This window comes from Dicentrarchus labrax, unplaced genomic scaffold, assembly GCF_905237075.1.
Source record: "Dicentrarchus labrax unplaced genomic scaffold, dlabrax2021, whole genome shotgun sequence".
In the NCBI taxonomy this organism is placed as follows: Eukaryota; Metazoa; Chordata; class Actinopteri; family Moronidae; genus Dicentrarchus; species Dicentrarchus labrax.
The window spans coordinates 8,022,449-8,045,468 of NW_026136721.1; the positions used below are offsets into that span (position 1 = coordinate 8,022,449).

Consider the following 23,020-nt stretch of genomic DNA (forward strand, 5'->3'; position numbering starts at 1 on the left):
AATAAACATCTCATAATTTTTACAAAAATGCATTTACGTAAGCCTGTTTTCATTTCAAAGATCACACCCTTCTGTCAGTGGCTGCCGTCCAAGCGGCTTGAATTGAGTCATTTCAGAGAAGGAGGAGAAATTAGCTGGAAGCGTGACGTGTTCCTGTCTAACATTCATTTTCAAGTCGAGCCTCTCCTAAGAGTAGGGCTGCTGGTGTCCAATATTGAATGTCAAAATTAAAACAAAGAGAAGTCACGTGTAATACTATTCTATTCTAAAAGAAATTCAGGCATATGTTTACAGCAGGATGCTTGAGAGTTATAGTATAGGGCTTGAAAACTCATTCCACTGCAGCCACACTGACGGGGCTACCTGCATGTGTCTGACCACATTTGTTTATCGGCACAGACATCGGCCGCTGCCGATTAAATAAAAAATGCCAGATAATCAGTCAAAATTATATTTAAGACATTCTAAAGCTGAAATTGAGATTATTGAATTTTGAAACTATTGACCTTTGTAAGACCCCATGGACACCCTGCATATACTATATCCACATTCTGCACTGACTTCTGAATTACAAGTGAAAACAACAATGCTTGCAAACTGATACCACAGTGTAGTGATTCAAGACGGTTCATCAAAGCTGTCACACCCTCTGGTAAAGAAGAAGCAATACATCTTCTATTTCTTGTTTGTTTGAGGTGAAAAAAAACCTGACTTATAGGAAAGAACAATGAAAGCTGCCATGACATGACAAATAACAGAGTGACACGGACACCACCTACGGAAGCTCAAACAATCCAAGAAACGAGCGTCACAGCACTGACCGTCCTGTCTAACAGCTGATATCTTCACATCAGTGAAGGTCTCGGGAAACTGAGCTCCCACTTGTCGCAGCGAGCGAACGCAGCTTTCATAGAGAGACTGAGGACTGGAGGCGTTGCCTTAACGCTGCATGTTGTCAGCTTAATGCTTGTGCTATCTGTGGTAACAGTGCAGGGAGCCTTTACACGGCTTTCATCCATGATTTCGCTTGAAGGCCCAAGGCGAGGAGGAAATCCTCTCCCCTCCAACCACAACTGACAGTGCCGTGAGAACCAGCATGGTGAGAAAATGTATAAGGACGCTGGGAGGAGGATAGACGGCAGGCACTCCTTTCACATGTAACTGTAAAGACAGACTCGTACATCTTTTTGCTTGCCGTGTCAAAGTGGAGTCAAAGTCAGGTGTGCTTCTCACAGACTCCAATGCCCCATCAGCATGCAAAACCCAAGAAGACTGTCTGAGCCTGTCTGACAGCCCTAAAGCCCTGTGTGCAATGCAGTCACATCCAGACTGCTCATTTCCAAGAGGCAGAAACTGAGTAGGTAATATGCTTTGGCACCTTTGTGAAGGGCTGAGGGTCGGTAGCATGTTATCAAATCTAGTCCAATATCAAATCAGCCCACCCCATTTAGCTCAGGACAATTAACGCAGGGGGCAGGTTTATTCCTAATAAGAAGATTATTTATTGTTGACTGTTGTTGAATCCTGAATGGAACTGGCTCAAGAACCAGAGCTAATCTACTGGAAAAGGGGTACTCCTGGTCCACATTTCCCTTCCCAGTAGTTCCCATTTGGAACCACAATTTCAGTGTCTTCTAACCATTCATTTTCCCTCTGCTTACTATCTTACCATCACATTTTAGCTTCATGGATGTACGCATGCGCTACATGCAGGAACCTGACTACAAAGCAGGCTGATACTGAAACAAGATATTACCGTTATGCAGTATTTTTATTGGGAATTGTATTGTTTTAACAGTATTATGTTTTTAAATTAAAGCTGCAGTAGGTAGCTTTTATAAAAAATAACTTTTCTCATTCCCAGGCCATCAAATATAGAGACTCAACAATTAACTGTCTTCAAGCCACTAACCGTGGAAGCGACTTTCCCTCTTTCTCGGCTGATTGGTTGTTTCCCTTCAGGCCTGGTGGATTCTTGCAAATCCCATTAGGAGCACTAGGAGGAGTCAGAGGAACCTGATTGTTTCACAGATTATCTGTCTCATGTACTACTGTCAGGATATAGTGAAAGATATGACAGAAAGTTAGTTTAATACAAATTTCCTACAGCAGCTTTAAAGAATTTTTTTTTGAGGCCACTTGCATACCACCAATGGTACCATAGTCCGAGTGGTCTACCCTACAATGTGTCTAATATGCAATTAGCGCTCTTAGACAAGTCTTGCAGGGTTTAAATACTCTACTTATGGCCAATAGAATAATCAGTAGATAGGAAATAAATTCTTGCTGCAGGACCCAATGGCACAATCTGAGAGAATCATCACCAAGCAGAGCCAGAGAATTTCTGTAGTGACTGCTGCAGCTTTTCAAGCCTTTACGGCACCGGTTTGGTGGTCCAGAGAAGTCACAGACCAGTTGCATGAGCTGTAAATCTTCTCAGGGATGATACTCATTGCGACACGACTCAGTGAGTAAGACACACACGGAGAAGATGAGACGAGAGAGTCGGAGAAAAGTAATTTCACATGGCGTGCTCTAAAAAACGGGAAAGCAGACAGTGAAAACAGAGCGTTTGTGTTTTTGATCTTACTTTAGGGATTCCTAAACATCTTGATCTATCTGGTAGAGGTTGAAAATGCACTCACAGTAACTTATGCACTGAAGTAACTAACTAGTTACATAATGACCAGTGCTGGCTAAAGCATGAAAACCGTGCTATACATTTTGCTCCTTGCAAAAGAAAAAGAAAGAGAAATAAAGGATTTGATATGAGATGCAGGAGCATCAGAGCTCAGCCAAGTATTTTGCCAACTACAAGTGGAAATGTAGACCAGAACCCAAAACTCTGTCTTTTCTCTTTTTTCCCTTCTTTCTTTCCTTCATCTTCCGCTTTACTGAACTTGTAACAACCCGCGACCCAAAACCTACCGACCCCTCCCCTGTGCCTGCGAGGTCTGTTCTGCTTCTCAAAACCCTCACACTTTCACCCTGTGTGTGTGTGTGTGTGTGTGTGTGTGTGTGTGTGTGTCTCACAGCCACAATTGGGTTACTCACATCTGTTCAATGAAATCCAACAATGGTGGAGGAGCGAAAGTCAGAGAGAGCGAGAGAGAGACAACAGACTCCCCAATTATCTCACTCCTTCTGCAACAACCACTCCTTCTACACCCCCCACCCGTATGCGTGCGCACACGCACACGCACACACACACACACACTCATATCTTTCTATCTCTCCTATGTTGAAGCCAAAAACCGAAAAGCCCTGGGGACTTTTGACTATTGACGAAACTAAACACTCGTACAAGAGAGGGGGAGAGGAAGAGTGAGAGGGGTAGCGACCCCAGGGAGCAGGGAGAGAGAGAGAGAGAGAGGGGGGGGGGAGCTACAGAGGGAGGACAACTGAAGTGAACTCTGCTCATTAGGCCTTGAAATATTCCATTCTTTCCACAGAATCAAGGTCTCGCTCTCTGTTTCTTCGTGTCAGGAGTGTGCAGCTGCTGTGTGCCTTCTGTGTGTGTGTGTGTGTGTGTGTGTGTGTGTGTGTGGGGTGATAGTGGATAAGAGCTAAAGAATGCAGATAACTCAGTGGTGCGATGGTCATTTGCAGCTGCTCTACACCATCATACTGTTGAATCTCAACCACAACACACAACACACACACACACTTTCTCTCTGTGTTAGACTGGCAAAAGCTTCCAAACTAGCACCTCATATTGTGCTACTGCTTTCTCATGGTGCCATATCAGCACGCAACTGGGCTTATAATGATAACTGCAGTTTCCAATCTTTTGACCTACTCTACACAACACATTTTATAATACATGTGAGGTTGCAGTCCTATTTAACCTGGATGAATAGGAGCATAAAGGCAACATGTTCCTGCCCAGAGGAAAGCAACCACTGTGCTGGGTTACTGCTGAGAACAATTCATTCCAGTCCCTATGTTTAAAGAAACACATCTGCATATTTCACCTGACTCTACTGTGGGGATTTTACACTCACATGTTACTTAAAGGCTCTACGCTGTGATCAAAACATGAGGACTGGAAGCTACTATCACTCACACACAGACACAAAACTAAAACAGCTGTATCATCAAAGTGCTTATTTTTCCTACATCTTAAACTTTACAGTTGTGCATGTAAATGTGGGTTTATCTGAATTTAAAGGCACAATCGATCATTTAAAACAAATGGGTTTGGCCTTTAACAAATCAGTCCAGGCTTAATCACTGGCTTTGCTGACTTTCTTGGCCAAAGCACTGTTGCTCCTTTAAACATCAACCCCCCACTTTGAGCAGCACCCACACAAGTCACAAATCAGCTCAGAAAACTACAGTTCCATTCCTCACATCCACATTTTACTCAAAGTTTATGCTGCACAGTATACATGAGCCGCTAAGACTAATCAAACTTCAATGTAGGTACGCTAAAAATACCGAGATGTGGTGCTTTGCAGTCTACATTTGGCCTAAAATCCTAGACCTTGACCTGGAAATGCAAAGCGTTGTGCTGTGCAAACATAGCTGGCGTCTTTTGAGATGGATCTGCCCATATTGCAAAAGAATCAAATAAATCTTGTCTGGTCAACATCTGGTGGACTGCTGTTGGACAATAGGAGGGAAGTAATATTCTGAATGTAGTATATGAGACGTCCAGATAGAAGGGAATAACCTTTTATCTGCTTCAGAGTCACACAGCATAGATACAGAGAGGTGGGTTTTTTGGGTCAACTATGATTTAAGGCTTGATGGTTGTTAAAAAGCCAAACACACAGATGCCAAAGCAGCTGATTGTACAGTAATGCAGGCACCTGACTGAGCCATAATGCCATTTAAAGCACCCTCCTCTATTACACTACACGGGGAGTTTATAGCCCTGAACCCTCTAGATAAAAGCCCAAACATGACACGCTTGCACAGTGCATCCTCCCCGGCCATACCTGTGTCCTGTCTGAACTGGTGCATGGACTGGAGATCTATGATGTACGGCGAGAGCCGGCTGTCCACCTGGCCGAGCACCACGCTCCCTCCGCGGGGGTCGCTGCTCCTGATGGCCGCCTCTATCTGGTGGGAGACGGCGGGGCCGTAGGGCCGCCACCGGCCGTGTTCGTTGAGCCATTCCCACACCACCACGGCAGAGGCCAGGAGCATGTTGTTACTGTTGGCCCTGGAGAGGAAACAAATGATGAAATACCGCGAAAACACTTATTTGTTAGCTCAAAGTGTCGCTAAGCCCCCTCGGAGATGAGTGGGGGGATTTTGCTAAAATAAAGCCTGCATGCTGGAAGCAGAGGCCAACCACACAACAACAACAGTCTTCTTTATTATCTCTACCGGGTTTAACCTTGCCCTTTCTGGGTGTACGGGTGTCTTCCTCCCTCTTGATGAATGAATAAAAGCAGACTTTTAGCCCAGAGCTAAAAAACAATGCTTATTTTCTCTTACATGGAGCCGCGGCTGAGCTAACGCCGGGAGAAGACACATTCTCCTACGAAGATCCTCGCATGGCCCGGCGGAGAAGGAAATCACGGTCCTCGCTCGACTGCCTTTGTTGTACCACCGTAATACGACGTGAAAACAGCCGCAAACGGAGCAGACAGCGAACCGGCCTGACTGTGCTTTATAGTCGCTAGCTCCTCGCTCCAGACACACAGATAGCTTCTCCGGCGAGGGGTTTCTCTCCAGCGGCGGCCTTTTAACGTTTTGTGGTATTCTTGCCTCGGTCGGAGAGACCCCTCGGTACGGGGAAAATGCGGTGTAAAATAACGCTTCGGTTGTTGTTTCTCGGACCGTGTGAGCTCAGGAATGTCCGCGTACGAATCCCGACAGCAGCAGCCTCGGCAGGGAGTAGGTAGCAACAGCTAAGTGTGTGTTTTTCTCCCGTAGTTTGGGGCGTAGCACACCGAAATGTTGAGAAAGTAGTGGCTCCCGACGGCGCAACCTCAGTAGCAGCCCGGCTCTCCTATCAGAACAGGTTCAACCGGTCTGGATCCTGGCAACACAACACTGCACATCCACACCACCAACACACACCACCATGTGTACCACAATGGGCCCAAAGGCAACGCTTCTATGTGCTGTTATTAAGAGTTACAGGCTGAACTCCTTTCAGCTTTCTACCACAGTGGTAGTACCGGTCACAGTGAAGGTCCGGGTACTTTTTCTGATTGAAAATCTACCATTTATAAAGAAGGGAACAACACACAGAGTATGGCTCGATGTTTTCCGTTCTTAATTTTCTAAACAAAAAACTGAAACCAGAGCTTTCTTTTTTTAATTTCTAATTGGCTCATTTTCGGGAAACAGCACGATTATGGTTTTCTCATTTAAAACCTAAAACTCATTGGTGTGCACTGAGCAATAACACGCTGCTGGTATTGTGCACATTGGTTAGGCCATATGCGCCAGTTTGTGTGTCCATTCAATCACTTTCACCACTGCACAGAAAGGGGCACACTTTCACCTGCAGGTCACTTCTGGGTCCACTCTGCTAGTCCACGACTCTTGGAGCAAAATCCAGGATCGTCACAGACCTTCTCTTCTTCCCTGTCGTCCTCTCGGCTTCACCATGGCTCTTTCTTTCTCCTCCTCTACCCCAGGTGGTCCCACAAAGCCAATTTCTCCTAATAGTAAGATCCAAACAGAGAAGACCTAGATTCCCTTTATCAGGGATAGGTTCATGTTGAATGAAATAAACTCTGCCATGTTTGTCCCAATGCTATCCTTTCGGGTACATCTTCACGCTGTTGTTGGGAAAAACTTTGTGAGGGGACTGAGGGGGACAGCAGTCGCCCGGCTCCTGCCCCTCACCACGCCCAGAAAGCCCCATGGTGATGGACAACCAATAGAAAGAGGGGCTCCAAAGACATTTTAAGCCAGGGTAGGGTCCCCCCTGTTGATCCAAGCACCGTGCAACACCACAGACTTCTCCTTTGAACTTTTATTACATTGGGTTAACCTACTTTTGTTTGCAATCTTTAATCCATTTTACACAACCGGTGCAGTATGATTAAAGACATGTTCTACTTATGGCAGTGATGTTGTAATAAAATGACACTGAGCTACTGAGACCCGTATTAAGACTGAGGTTTGCCACAGCCGCTTGTGTTTTTGCAGGTGGTCACATGCTGCCACCTGGTGGACATATTTGAAACGTCACATCAAAACATTTTTTTACGACAGGTTAAAGCCGAAGTTTAACGCAGCAGAGGCAGTTTTTGAGAGCGGGAATACAATTGCGTCGTCAGTAAATGCTAAAAGATTACAGTAACTACTGTACTGTGCTATTAACTATCTATTATTATAATTATTAATATCTATTGGAAATTCTATATATATGTTCCTACGTATTTCCCTCGTATTAAAGCTTCTTATCTCTGTTTAGGACGACGTCGATTCAGTAGGGCGGGAGTGTAGCAGAGCTTGCTTTTACTTAGACAATAGTCAAAAATACACCATAACAGTGGTAAAACGTCGGCGACAAACATTTAGGCCAATGTGACGTCATGTACGATCGTCACTGGCTCCATAGCTCAGGGGTTAGAGCACTGGTCTTGTAAACCAGGGGTCGCGAGTTCAAATCTCGCTGGGGCCTGACGATCTTTTCATTTTCTTTCTTACATTCCAGCCCACATATCACATATATTTTGGCGAAACGTAGGAAACTTCTGTTTCTAAACTATATAAATATTGTTTAAATGAAACTAAATGAATGCTAAGAGCCTTTAAATGATAGCTTTCTGACGTTACATATATATCAATATTCTTTACTATTTATTCAAAATACTGGCATCTATTTTGAGAATCGTACATCATCTTTGGATTTTGTGGATGATGATGAATTGTAAGAGGCTTGTCGTGAAAAGTAGAATTTCATATGATACAATTAGTTATTTGCATATCCAGATGGATAAAATATTTAATTTAGTCCTTTTTCTTTACATTTTATTGTCGTATTTTTAGTTTACAACATGCAGACACAATTAAATAATTTCACACATCTAGTAAGCCTGTATTTGAGAGGAAATGTATGTTTTCCTCCCACGTCCTTACTGCCTGTTGTAACTTAAATGATGGTAACAAAAAGGGAATGTGAAGTTGTAAGCGCTCGGTATACTCGCCGTTCTCGATACACGTCGTTGGAGCTAATGTTAGCAAGTGTTAACAAGTCAGGTTAGTTCAGTTCAGTCCTAGCAAAAGGCTTTACCTCTTCTATTGTTAACGTTCTGGTTGTAAATGTAAATACTGGCGACTTAACCGTCGTCAGTACTTCAGGTCACACCAGGTGCAGACAGGGTCCACAGTCGATTCGTCCGTATAACTGTAAACCGGCGCATGGTTCAGACGCAGTGATACATAGCCAATAGTTAGTACAGTACAGCTCACTGTAAAATTCCATATACGATAGGAATATTCCGCTCTGTCAGAGCCCGGATAGCTCAGTCGGTAGAGCATCAGACTTTTAATCTGAGGGTCCAGGGTTCAAGTCCCTGTTCGGGCGTACGTCTTTTCTTGCGTCATCACAGTATTTTTGACCACTTCCCTAGCTTTTAGCATGAGCCACGGGTATGGAGGCCCAAAGTATGCAAAAAAATAAATGCGCAAGATAAATTATATTAATTTGAAATCTGATGAAAAGAAAAGATAAATAAACAAAAGGATCTTTCATTAACTCATTTCAAATGTTTTGTATTTTAACATTTAGAATTATTTTTTAAAATGTGGAATTATTTCTGATGTGCAAGTGATTTGAGGAGTGCTTCTGCAGTTTTTAAGGGGTAGCCTACATGGAAAGATTAAAGTGAAGCTCATTTGTGTGTGTATATCTACTTACTGAGTCAGCTGTAACACCTGACTGTTACATTGTGCAAGGAGAAGTGAATGCATTTTTGAAATGGATAGCCAATTACCAACTGTATGTGAACATGCATATTTATCCATTGCTTAGATGGTTCAATGGATAGCTTAATGTAATAGATAAACAGTTTAAATAGTTAGCTAAAAGCCTTAGAAAGAATTGTGACAAAGACAAAAGTAATTGATAAATGGGTTACTACTATTGGTAGTGGTAGCAATGTAAATGTAAACTGTATAAAAAAATATAACTCCCAGTTTAAAATCAGTTCGAATTAACACATTTAGAACATAACATGAAGTTTCAATCAAGGAGTACTTTAGTTTTTCCGACGGGGCTGTGGGGGTACATTAGAGAAAAGGGTTGGGAACCACTGACCTACATCAAATTGAGCATATAAAAGCTATGGCAAAAACACTGAACAGCAAAATATCATAATAGTATTTGATTCAAATTGTTGAAGGTCTGCTTCAATGATAATGAGAGCTTATTCAGAAATCAATAACCTTTATGGGCTCAAATTGCCCCAGAATACAATAAGCTAGTGCTGAAAAATACCACATATCTTAACTGGTTTATTTACCAAAACGTCAGCTTTTCTATTGACAGTATATGTTGTTTTCTAAAGCCATGTACTCACAAAATAGTCAAATCAAAAAATAGTTACAATAGTTATACATGTTTTCATTGGATTCTTGCAAATACCATTAGGAGCACTAGGAGGAGCCAGAGGAACCTGATTGTTTCACAAATATGACAACAAAAAGTAATAAAAAAAAAAAAAGACCTACTGCAGCTTTAAAAATGAACAACTTCTGCCCACGTCTGGTTTAAGCACCACCTATTCCAAAAATAGATACTGATACAGATAATTGGCACATGTTAAACAACTATTTCAGGTCAACAGTTTGTACATAAGCTTACCCTTGGTATATACATGATATACTGTATCATCAAATACAATGTCATATTCAGGAGAAAGCTGAAATCAGTACAGGTCCTTTACATTAAAGTTCACATAGCAACAAGTAATATGCACAGAGTACAACAAATATAATACAAGAAAAACACCCACCCAGTAGACCTGGATCAGAAAACCACCACCTGATGAACTGAGTACATTTTGTTCAATTCACTGATATTGTTGTTGATCTTGTTATTGTCTACTCTTTTTGTGTGGAACATGATCAGTAATTGTTTATTTAGTGAAATGCAGAAAAACCCCAGACTCACTTGTGTACGATTATTTTTAGAACAACATAGCTTGAAAAGCACAGGTGTGATTAAGATCATTAATACATTCCATTAAGTGTAGCAGGTCCAGGGTCTTCAGAAACCTTATTAGTGACAGATTTTCCTGCAAGGAGATGTCTGCTGTGAAAAGGGTCTATTACATTAGCTGCTGTTGGTGGTTTGGTTATGTATTGTGTGAAGTGGTTTAGTCTGTTTGGTGCTGTTAGCAGTGGGGGTCTCGTTGGCGGTCTCCTTGTTTGACTTGGCTTTCCAGTTGGCGGTGCAAACAGCCAGCACCATGATGAGAAGCACAATCCCCACACCCATACAGTACCCGTGTTGAAAGAGGAACCAAGAGGAACCTGGAGAAGAATCTGAGGAAATACAGAGAGACACAGGAAATGAAAGTGAGGCCACTTACTTGATTTCTTGAGAGCCGTTGGTAAAATCTGTATTTAATGAAATCACAACTTAATCACACTTTTCCTAAAACCAGCTGCTCTGCATCTCCTCTGGTTGTATTATGTATGTTATGCTAAGTCTTTCAGGATGGTAAAGTTAGGATGTGTTAAATATAACAAATAATGGGGAATTCTGTCGCACAAGCATCAGCATATTGGCTCCTTATAGCCTCCTTATATCCCCCTATTTGCATCCAAATGTGCATCCAAATGTTTATTTATTTAAGGCCCCCTCGACAATTACGTATCCATGTTAAATTGTGCCAATCCAACCCCAAAAAGGTGATTTTTGAATTTGTTGTTTTGGACTGTGCAGATATTTGCGAACTTCCATCTATGTTTTTAACTATAAAATACAATCCTAACAACCCACATCAACAGTGTGCAGATCAAAGCTGGAGGATGCCTACAAGCCAGATGGCTATTAGCACTGCCAGCTTCATGAGTATGTTGCATGGGTGATACAAAGGGAGTGCAGGGGAATGCATACGATTGCAACTAAGGGAGGGGGTCAAGATACTTTGCGGCCAGTGGTTTTTTGTTTTGAAATGAAAAACAAACAAAATCCATTTATACATATGGAACACAAAACAGGTTGTTTTTTCATTAAAAGCAGAAAACGGCTTGTTTTTTTGTTTCCTGTTTTTTATTTTTAAAACAAAAAATGGAAAATGGCTTTTCCCCGATATTGGATTCTCATTTCAAAACAAAAATCTGTTGGCCACAAAGTACACTTACCAGAAGGACATCAACCTACAAGCAACTGACCCTTCCTAAGTCCCGCTAACTTTTTTTAAAATAAAGGTATTTAGAAAGTAAGTATAATTGAACCTACATTTAAAATAAAATATGTTATTTAAGTGTTTATGGCCCCTGATGAATAAAAAACACTTTATATCAAGTATCTTTGCTGTACAGTGTGGAGAAATGCCAAAATAAAGCCTCGTTTATGCCTCGGTGTATTTGAATATTTGAGGTTGTAAAACATATTGTCGTGTTTCGGTCTGATGGTATTTTGATTTGTATGAGCTACAAACATATTAATATAAGCATTTTATGTACAATTTGGAGAATTCAACAATAAAGTCCATGTTTGTCTAGTGGTGTTTTTTATTTGAGCTAGTAAAAACATTTGTTTCCTGGTTGGTGTTTTGTTGTGTTTTTTGCTTTTGTCTGTGGGTTGGTGTTTTTTCCGTCTTTTTTTTATTTGGTCTGTTGTACTGTTGTGGCCGCGCTGTTGTTTTTGTGGGAGGGTGGTTGGTGTTTTGGTTATTTTTTTTCCTCCTTGGGCGGTGTGTGTGGCTGGCTTGTTTTGTGTGAGTCTTGTTGTGTGGTTTTGTGTTTGTGTTTTTTTCAGTGTTTTCTTTGTGTGTTTGTTGTTGGCTTTGTTTGTGTTCCTGGTTGGTTGTTTTGTGCTTTTTGGTTGTTTTGGGTTTTTTTTTTTTTTGGTGTTTTTTGTTTGTTTTGTGTGTATTTTCTTGTGTCAGGTTAACAACTTAAAATATTAACAAATGTAAAATACAAAACTTGCTTACCTTGAAGCATTGTTCCTTTTCCAACCTTTAATTGTGCGTTCACACTAGCAATACAGAAATACAGCCCGAGGTCCCTCTTCTCAACAGCAGTGATCCGCAGTGCCAGAGATCGGTTTGTCAACTCCACTGAGAAACGAGGGTTGAGCTGAAACCCTGAGAAAAAAGTTGTAGTCAGCAGAAGGTTTATATAAAATCAGAGTAATAAGTGTAATGTCCCTCCTCCCAAGCTCAACTGCTTTCCTGAAGACAGGTATTTTCAACCTCAACCCATGCCACTCAGGAATCAAGTGGGACGCTATTTATCTGAGGCTTCCAATCAAATTCCACTAATGAGTTGTATGCTCTCTACAGCCTCAGTTCAGTTGAGTTTAGAGCTTAGCTCTTCATATTCATTCAAATCAGCATTTGACATTACATACAATACCTTGGTTTAGTTGTGCGTCTTTGAGGCTGGCACAGAGGACGACAGTGGGGGGGAAATTTGGATTGTGCTTAAACCATGTTGTATCATAAAGGTAGGAGATGTTACAGCCCAGAGTGACTGTTGAACCGAACTGGACGTATTGGACCTCAGCAGCAGGCACACACGGCATCCAAAAACCAGTCATAGTGATAAACCCTAGAGTGGATCAAATGGACATCAGTTTTACAAATTGATGCATGAGTTTGATCTGTAAAAATGTTTGACACAGACCTTAACATTTTTAAAGATTAAGTGAAAAACATTTAGGGCTCTATGGGCAAATGGAATAGGATTTTCGTTTTAAAATAAGAAAACCAAAATCGAAAAAAAAAAAACAGTAAATGAAAAAAACAACCAATTTTCTGTTTAGAAAAGAAAACCAGAAAACATTCCCTATAAAAATGAAACAACTAATTTCTTTTTTTTTTTTTAAGTATTTATTTGTGCTTGTATTACCTTTATGATAGATACAGCTGAAGATATACAGGAATGGGGGTCAGAGATAGGGGATGACACGCAGCAAAGGGCCGCATGTCAGATTTGAAGCAAGGACTCAGCAAGGACTCTGCCTCGGTACATGGGTCGCCAGCTCTACCCACTGAGCTAACCCGGTGCCCCAAACAGCTAATTTCTTGTAATTTTGTTTTTCTCATTTCAAAACAAAAATCTGTTGACCGCAAAGTACACTGAGCCATAGTAGTCCATGAGCCAGGGCCCCAAATTTGGGCCATCGGTATCATCTGGGGGGACAAAGTCTCATAGTGATTTTTGGGAAGGTTTACACCTCTAGTACTAGAAAAATCACGATAGCAGTGCAGGGGTGGTAGTGAAATCACTTTTTACAGCTCATGAAGTTACTAACCCCCTAAGATAAATTCCGTTTTTGAAATCTGGTGTATATCTGGTTTAGGCTCATGGTAGGGATATTGTCAATATTCTATAATATGGTGCTTGGTATCGTTGGAAAGGGGACCTTTTAGGCTTTCATTTAAGCCCAGTACTGAATCTGTCTGACAAACACAGAGGTCACATGACTTCTTTAAACCAGAAACAACACAAATTTTCTCACAATGTCCGCCTAAACTGTATGCTTTCTTTTATCCCTGGGGCATGAAGGAACATCAGGGACACAAAACTCAACAACTTCAATACTCAAGGCACTCTGGTGATTCAGAAAATGTATAATATACCCATACTATTTATTTGTGAGAGCCTTAAATTAGACTTGTGCAGCCAGCACAAGTCTAATTTAAGAATAGATGTTGTGTTCGACACATACAAGCAGAACTCAATCAAGAATAGTGAAAGATCTCTACGGGGGGAAGAGAGTTGCAGGATATCACAAGCACACAGATGGTGAGGCAGTGGAGGAGCTTCCTGACCAAAGTCAATAACAAAACTAGTCTCATCAGCTTCATAGTGAATGAATGGAAGAAGCCAGAATACAGAGAAAAGCTACAGGAGAAGATTCTATATGCAACTGTGATTGACAAATGTTACAGAATCACATATCAAGACAGGGAGGAGGTGTCAACTCTTCAATGTCAACAAGAAGAAGCAGATGGACGACTACTTCGCAAGAGAGGGATACCAATCTATAGTTATCTGTTCAGAAGACACAGATGTCTTTATCATGAGGCCCCATTGTTCCTGAAGTGTGGCACAAGAACCCGTACAAGGCTGGTAGCTATCAGGAAGGTTGCAGCCACTGTTGGCATGGACACTTGTAGGGCTCTCACTGGGTTGCACGCCTACACAGGATGTGACACTGTAAGTGCTTTTGCAAGCAAAGGGAAGACAAGGGCACTTACACTCCTGATGAACAAAAACAAACACAAGACACATTCTTGAAGTTGGGCCAGGAATGGGACCTCTCACCAGAACTGAGCAACAAACTGTTCTCTATGCCCCAAAAGCATCAACCACCATGATCAACAAGCTCAGGTTCCACCTTTTCTGTGCAAAGAAAGGTGAAATCAAGAGTCATCAACTCCCACCGTGCAAGGATAGCTTGAGGCAACCAGTGATGGGAATAACGGCGTTATAAATAACGGCGTTACTTTTTTCAGTAACGAGTAATCTAATTGATTACTCTTCCCATCTTAATAACGCCGTTACCGTTACTGCCAAAAAATGCGGCGCGTTACTATAATTGAAGCAGTTTTTTTCATCAGACCAACTAGATCTCTGAGCCGAGAGGCAAAGACTTTTTTTTACTGTTCTTCCTTGGTTAGTGGGCAGTGCACGAGACAAACGCATAAATGCTGACGATTGGCTGAGGTTGAGTAAAATTTCATGGTAAGCCAATCAGAGGTAGAGTTGGGCGGGTGTTTGAAAGCACGCATAGTCGGACACACAATGAACAACACAAGCGAGTCAGTCAACGAGAGACAGGTATGGCGAGCCCAAATAATCCAAAAGTAGCCTTCTCTAAATGGAAGTAGAGCCATTACTGTTCCCTCCAAGAAATGAAAGGAACGAATGTAATCGTGAAATGCACATTAAGCTATTATTATTATGTTAGACTGAAAGCACATCATATTGTTACACTGTTCTACTTTTTCGAGGAAGGAAATACTTGAAGTACAGTATATCTACCAATTGTCTTTATTTATTTGCACTACAAAGAGTGTATATATTTGTTATTTCTTTTTGGTATGGTGCTTAACAAGCATAATTGAATTTTGCCCAGTTGTGTCCTGTTGAGGGGCAATAAATATCAAAAGTTCCAAAACATCTATTGTGTTATTTGTATTGATCCACTATATAAACATAATATCTACATACATGGCATTTGATTGGAGGCTAGTCTCACTTTGTCCCACAGCAACATTAAAATAGTTTAGATTTATTTACATTGTTTCTGTTAATAATGGATTGTATTAAATGTCTATTTCATTATAATATTCAGATTTATCATAAATAATTGAACATGCACATGTATTGTAAGTTCTGTTAAAGAGGGGTGGAGGTGGGGTCACATTTGAGCATTTAAAAATTTACTTGAAAGTAACGCAATAGTTTCTGAAGTAACTAGTTACTTTTATAATTTGTAACTGAGTAAGTAATTTAGTTACTTTTGTAAGAAGTAACTAGTAACTGTAACTAATTACTTTTGAAAAGTAACTTGCCCAACACTGGAGGCAACACACACTGCGAGCTAACTATCAGGCTGGTATTTGGAGAAGATGTTTAGAAAAGGACCCACAAGTGCCAAGCCCTGTTGGCAAAGGATGGAAGAGGGAGACAGAGGAGGAAGGTGAACAGTTGGTGCTGCACTGGATGGAAGGCCGGCCAGCACCTGAAGCTCTCCTGGATCTACTCGCCTGCAACTGCACAAAAAAATGTTCACTCCCGATGTATGTGTCTTGCAAATGGCCTCAGGTGCACAGACATGTGTAAACTGACAAAGTGTGAAAACCAGGCGACCTGTGTAGAAAGTTCAGATGAAAACGAGGACAACATGGAGAATGATGATGATAAGATAATAAAATAATGGATATCAACATACAGACCAGTCTTTGATTAAATATATTGACTTTACAACCTGTTTCTTTATTGACTTTTACAACTAATAGGGCTCTATCCTATTTGTCCATTCTATTCGCTCTATTCTATTTTGAAGACTTGTGCTGGCTGCACAAGTCTAATTTAAGGCTCTCACAAATAAATAATATGGGTATATTATACATTTTCTGAATCATCAGAGTGCCTTGAGTATTGAAGTTGTTGAGTTTTGTGTCCCTGATGTTCCTTCATGCCCCAGGGATAAAAGAAAGCATACAGTTTAGGCAGACATTGTGAGAAAATGTGTGTTATTTCTGGTTTAAAGAAGTCATGTGACCTCTGTGTTTGTCAGACAGATTCAGTACTGGGCTTAAATGAAAGCCTAAAAGGTCCCCTTTCCAAAGATACCAAGCACCATATTATAGAATATTGACAATATCCCTACCATGAGCCTAAACCAGATATGCACCAGATTTCAAAAAGGGCGTTAGTAACTTCATGAGCTGAAAAAAGTGATTTCACTACCACCCCTGCACTGCTATCGTGATTTTTCTAGTACTAGGGGTGCATACCTTTCCAAAAATCACTATGATAGCATTTGTCCCCCCGATAATACCGATCAACCCCCCTGGCTCATGGACTATAGGTATGTTTTCATTAGTGTATAAAATAAGAATTGTTATGTTTTCGTTAAAACATAACAATTAACAAACGGCAACTGTAGATTCTCCAATACACTTGGAATGTGACCAATTTAATCACTAGATCCCAGTAAATCGTACACACTGGTCCTTTAAAGTTGGAGTACAGGACATAAATAGTCCTTGCCAAAGTTCACACATTACTACATCACAGAAATACTTTAATAATCCCAGGGGGAAATTACGTTTGTTACATATACTTCATATGTAATAGAAAAAAAAACTGAATAGGACATACAATATGTTAAGAATATTAAGAATATTAATTAAGGATATATTAAGAATTAAGAATATATTTAGAATTAAGAATATATTAAGAATATAAAAGGTTTACAGTGTACAGTGAACTCTTACCCTTGTTTCAGCTATGTATTTTACCTTTTTTTATTTTAGCCTTTTATAGTCTTGATCGTATTTGTCTTCTTCCTGTGTTTTTATTATACTGTAATCTCTTTTTGAGTTTACAGTATAATAAAACAATTATTATTATTACATCATACAACTTGCTCTTGTATAACACTGGAAATGGTCAAAGAAAAGTACATTGATACCACCCTGCTGCTACCACCATAGTCAGTAGAAGCAAATCAAGCTACGATTGTGCCATTGTAATCATCGCTCGCTGTCTAATGTCTGTCTACCTGCTTCACTCGACCTTCATCTATTATAACTGAAAAGGAAAATTTCCTCATCTATGAATCAAGTTATTTTCAGTCTGTCTAACCAAAATATAGGACACATTTATTACTCACCAACAAGAATCGTCGCAGTCCTGAAGGACTTCATCTTCTTGTATCTTTATTTTTTTTCTGTCTTTGATTGCTGTGACGTTATGGTCTCACAGACCACATGGACTTCCTTTTAACTGCCATAGTTTCCACTGAAGCCCCACTTCTATATTTTGGTAATGTCTCTTTACCTGTAACCTCTTTCGGTTTGACTACAGGACAAGTTTTCCATTTTACATTTTTAAATTTCCCTCAAAAACATAGCCACAAGGAACACAGTACAGTCACAAGGAGTCCATTAGTGTTATACTACTATTACTTTGTATGAACTAATCTCCCATTGACTTACTGTTGTTGATATTCCTATACTGTAACAAACACAGTAAGGCACTGAACTCCACTAACATGAGCTCAATGTGTGAAGACAGATTGAGTGCATTCAGTGTGGGCGGACTTCAGGGGGAAGAAAAACCACAGATAGGTAATCTAAAGTGACATTTCTGAGAAGAGAACTGCAAAACATGTCACACTTCTGTGTAAAAAATGTAGAGACAGTGGAGAAAATGCAATCACTTGTCCTCTTCTGTCCTGTGCTTTGTATTCTAGTTTAATAATCTATACTGTAGTTAAAATACATTATACAGAAATAGTATTTTATACTGTATACTGTTTACTGCTCTCTTTCACTTATCATGCCCCAGGCAGACTAGATGTTGGATTAATATGACAGTGAAAACTGTTTCTAGGTTGGAAATAAAGGACCAGTGTGCAGTGCTCTAGAGCTCGAGTCCAATCTCAGACTTAGGTGCAGACTCAAGTTTTTCTACTGTCTTGGACTTGTCCCGGGCTTGTTGGTATTTGCAGTTGGACTTGTCTCGAAGTTGGCTGGGTCTCGACTGTGTAGGGCTTAGTGGCATATTGCGTCGAAGTTTCACATTATAACTAACTGGTGTAATGGCAATTTTTAAGAACCTATACAACGCTTTGACCTGGTCATTGTAAAACCATACGCAACTATTAAAGAGGCTATTGTATCCATATAACCTTTAGCCCTGTTTCTAACTACACTCTATGTCCAATTAACAGTGGGATGTTGAGACTTCACTAAGAATTCAATTCAATTTTATTTGTATAGCGCCAATTCATAACAGAAGTTATCTCAGGACACTTTTCAAATAGAGCAGGTCTAGACCGAACTCTTTATAACATTATTTACAGAGACCCAACAGTACCACCATGAGCAAGCACTTGGCGACAAGCGCAAGGAAAAACTGCCTGTTAAAAGGCAGAAACCTAGGACAGATCCTCCGGCTCTAGGTGGGTGGTCGTCTGTCTCGACCAGTTGGGGTGTGAGAGAGAGAGAGGAGAGAGAGAGAGAGAGAGAGAGAGAGAGAGAGAGAGAGGCAGAGAGAGAGAGAGCGAGAGACAGACAGACAGGTGTACAGCAACAACAGTATTGGCAATGGCAATGTAGCAGGACCATGGCAGGAGGCTCCACCAGGATCGACAAGAATCACTAAACACCTCTATGTCTCAGTGCCTCAAACTAGATCCTGATCTGGACTCGGTTCCCCCAGGAGACAGCAGCCGGCACTATGAGAAGACCAGCTGGCACCACGAGCAGCCGCAGCAGCCTCAACAACGACGGACGCCACCAACAGAATCCATCCAGGATTCAGGCGCAAAGACACTATCAGATCAGGTCCACAATCACACAGGTCCACAAAACACACAGTGGACTTCGTAGATCAAAGGCTATGGGGGGGCATGATTTCCCATGCCATTCTACATTACGAGTCAAAACAGAAAATTGATTACTTAGAGATTTATGCTAAATACATGCACGAGGCATACGAAATAATGCCAGAACATACAATCAATGCAGCAAAAATGAAAATAAATAAACAACTGTCATGTAGTGAAGAAACTGAGAAAAACTTAAAGCATTAATTTCTACTGTATAAACTGTCTGATAAATCTGCTAGGGAGACACTAGATGTTTTTATTAGGCATTAATCTGATTTCCTTTCCACAGGGAATAGTTGTGCCGAGAGTTTTCAAAACAACCATGTTAGTTTTAGCGTATGCTTATCAGACCAGAACTCCCTTCACAGACACACACACACACACACACACACTCATCTCATGATGTCTCATTGGTCAAATCCAAGCATGACAGGTGGGAGAACTTGAGGTATTGGACCAGAAAATGCAATGAAGCTACTGGGTGGGGTAGACATCAGATCCTAATGTTGATTTTTACAAACAAACTGAAGGTATACCATAAAAGATTTTTGCTGTTGTGAACACGAAAGAGAACAGAAACAGTTGAGCTCATTCCAGACACAGAACTTCAAATAACAAATCTGGTAACAATTGATTATAAACTATGTCATGACAAACACATTTTTGTGAAAGATGTCTCTGAAATTCCTGAACTAAGTCAGGTACCATCATGCTTGTGGGCACAAGAAAGTATGATGTAGGTCTAATTAAAGGCACAGTGGCTGTTGTAATAACACCAAATAATCCTCATACAGGACTTGTCCAAATCAATATCCTTAAAAAAGGAAACAGTTGAAGGAATTTAATCTTAAAGTATTTCTGAATCTCTCCCAAAGGGTGGAGTGATTGTTCCATATATATATATATATATATATATATATATATATAGATCAAAAATGTTTCCCGTCAAAAAGATCAAAGATGCCAAAGGAGTGGATATTTGTTTAGGATTTGCAAGCAGCTGCAATCAACACATGTGCACCAAATGGTCTTAATCCACACACAATTTTTTCTAAAATTAAATATGAGAGTAAATGCTTTTTTTTGTTGTTGATTTGGTTAATGCATTTCTTCAGCATCCTAGGCGACCCTGACAGTCAGTAGTGGTCAGCAGTGGTCAGTAGTGGTTAGCATTCTCCTTTAAAGGAAAGATGTTAACAGTTTAACCATTTATGCAATCTTTAATGCAACATTAAAGAAATATTTTGAATCACTCAATCTAATATACCATACAGCTAGCTTACCTAAACTGGAGCTTGTCTCTGCAAAGGTCATCTTTCTGGGTCATGTGATCACAGCAGAGAGCAAAACCCTCTCACCCAAACAAATTGAAGCAATTCAGACCATTCTACGGCCTGCAACAAAGAAACAACTAATGAGTTTTTGGGGATGACATCCTACTGCAGACAGTGGATCCCAAATTGTGCTGAAACTGAGGCACCATTGGCATCAATGCATGATGGGAAAGGCCTCGCTGCAAAAGGCAAAGTCCAATGGACTCCAGAGGCTGAGAAAGCTTTGTTGACTTAAAGCTAGCTCTTCAGACTCCTCTGATGTCGGCCTACCAGGTTAGTTGACCTCAGTACTAATCCAGGACCATGGGGGACGACAAAGACAAAGAGAAAAGGCTGTGATAGCATTACGTGACATTGTTGGTTACACTGACCTGACTTTACTGGTTACACATGAAGTGTCAATGATTCTACTTGAACAAAAAAATGATCATTTTTCAACAGCAATGTAATAAGATACTATCACCAAAGTCAAAATATGAAATTGTTATTAACTCTGCTACTTTTCTCCAAACTCCAGGTGATGGACAGCTGCATGAACGTGTTGTAATCCAAACAAATTGCTATCTGAAAATGTAAAAAACACTCTAACAACCTTGATTCTATCTCACAGGGCAATGCTAGTGCTGACGTAGCTGCGAAGGCTGCAGCCGAACAATGTATTGCTTTGACTAACTCATCATTAACACCTACAGTTAATTTGCAGGAATTGCAGGCAACAGAGGAACTCCAGAGAAGAACGCTTTCATTCACTTACAAAGTGTGGCAAGTGCCATTTACCAAAATATCTATTTCCCTACTATCATAGGTTGACACATGGGAAGGACCAAATGTCAAAAGGGGGTATGGTGAGGGAAATACAGAAATATAGTTTCACAAAGGTTCTCTAATTTCTACCATAAATTTTGCCAAAGTTGTGTTATTTGTGTATGTCTAACAAACTGATTTCATTGACCTAACACCTGGTGGGGGAAAGAAACATTGTCTCATCATTGTTGATATGTTTTTAAGATGCAAAAGCAGTTGAAAAGGCGCTACATCAAAGAAAAAATGTAAAATCAAGGTATAATCTTTCATAAATTCAGCACTGAAAACTGCAGGCATGAGACAACATCGTGCCTAACAAAATAGTAAAGTATTTCTGATTCTGATCCTGATTGTGATTAGAAAACAAATTTGTAAAATGTTGCACAGGAACAGGTTTGATGTTGACAAAAAGCACTACTAATGCACACAAGGGCCAGAGTAAGGAACAGAAGTGGTCTCAGCCCATTTGAAATCCTATTTGGGAGACCACTAAATACTGGGATTGGTCTTGTTAAAAGTAAAAAACTCCCTGACACCGGTCAATGGGATGATGAAATGCTGTGTTATTGTGCAAACATGTCCCCTGTGCTTATATCCACAAGCAGCTGAAAGCAGCCATACCAAAGGCTGCTGAGAAAAACTATACGACCAACACCAGGCGACGCGATCGTGATGAAGTTACTCCTCACAATGGAAACAGCAGTGAAGGTCCCTGAGAGAGCAACATGGATCCATGGCAGCCACTGCAGACTCCCAGAACCGAGATCATCATCAAGCTTGCATCAAAATCAAGAAAGCCAAAGAATAGGGCAAAAAGGGAGGAGCTACCAGCATCCCTGTTAGTCCAACCAAACCTGAGACAGCGGGTCTGGGTAGACGGCTGTATCAAGCAAAGAAACCAATCCAACGAGTGAGGGGTGAAACAGCGCCCTCCTCCACCAGCAGCATGCCAAGCTCCAACAAAGTGACGTGCAGAGTGAAGCTCTGTGTCACCTACGAGGGATCAGCGATGGAACCCAGATCCCCAAGAACGTTTCAGATAACATGACTAATGATGTTTCTCACCATAATGACTTCCTGCATGAAGACGAGAGTAAGGACTGTAAGGCTCCTGAAGGATGGAGCATATGTGCCTGACTGACCACAGGCAAATTTTAGAATACACTGGTAAAAGTGTTGAGACCTTTGATTACTATCTTTGTAATGTTTAATACTTTGAGATGTTGTATAATCCCACAAAAATATTTTGTGAGCATAAAAAATGCTCAAAGGGAGGAATGTAATGGCAATTTTTAAGAACCTATACAACCCTTTGACCTGTTCATTGTAAAACCATATGCAACTATTAAAGAGGCTATTATATCCATATAACCTTTAGCCCTGTTTCTAACTACACTCTATGTCCAATTAACAGTGGGATGTTGAGACTTCACTAAGAAGCCAAGGACATGATCATCTCACCACACTATCTGTCTGTTTACTGTCCCACAACTCAGGAATGTGTAACTGTGTTGGAGTGACACTCCATCAGGGATAAAACTATACTGTTTCTTCGAATCAGGGCTCTTTCTGACTTTCACATATGAAAGTGTGGGATGGTTGCGTTGAGACCATTCATGGATGACTTGAATAAAACCTTACAGAAAGACAA

General features: G+C 40.6%; 1 protein-coding gene and 2 non-coding genes across 4 annotated transcripts in view; 2 read left to right on the forward strand and 1 right to left on the reverse strand.

Annotated features, from left to right (window-relative positions):
• The window catches only part of LOC127355331 (E3 ubiquitin-protein ligase DTX4), a 31,600-nt gene extending 24,832 nt beyond the window's left edge, over window positions 1-6,768 (reverse strand). The window contains exons 1-2 of one of the 2 annotated variants that reach the window (XM_051386115.1): window positions 6,467-6,768; window positions 4,944-5,170 (exon numbers count right to left, since the gene is read on the reverse strand). In XM_051386115.1, coding sequence (XP_051242075.1) covers window positions 4,944-5,154 — 211 coding nt within the window. In that variant the 5' untranslated portion in view covers window positions 5,155-5,170; window positions 6,467-6,768. Of the gene's footprint in view, window positions 1-4,943; window positions 5,171-5,448; window positions 6,026-6,466 lie in introns of those variants that run through there. The other variant, XM_051386113.1, reaches the window with a different exon arrangement.
• A 756-nt stretch (window positions 6,769-7,524) lies between these two features.
• Window positions 7,525-7,597, forward strand: trnat-ugu (transfer RNA threonine (anticodon UGU)). Its single transcript has one exon. It is a non-coding gene; the product is annotated as a tRNA-Thr (tRNA).
• Window positions 7,598-8,430: 833 nt separating this feature from the next.
• Window positions 8,431-8,503, forward strand: trnak-uuu (transfer RNA lysine (anticodon UUU)). The gene has a single exon. It is a non-coding gene; the product is annotated as a tRNA-Lys (tRNA).
• Window positions 8,504-23,020: the final 14,517 nt, after the last annotated feature.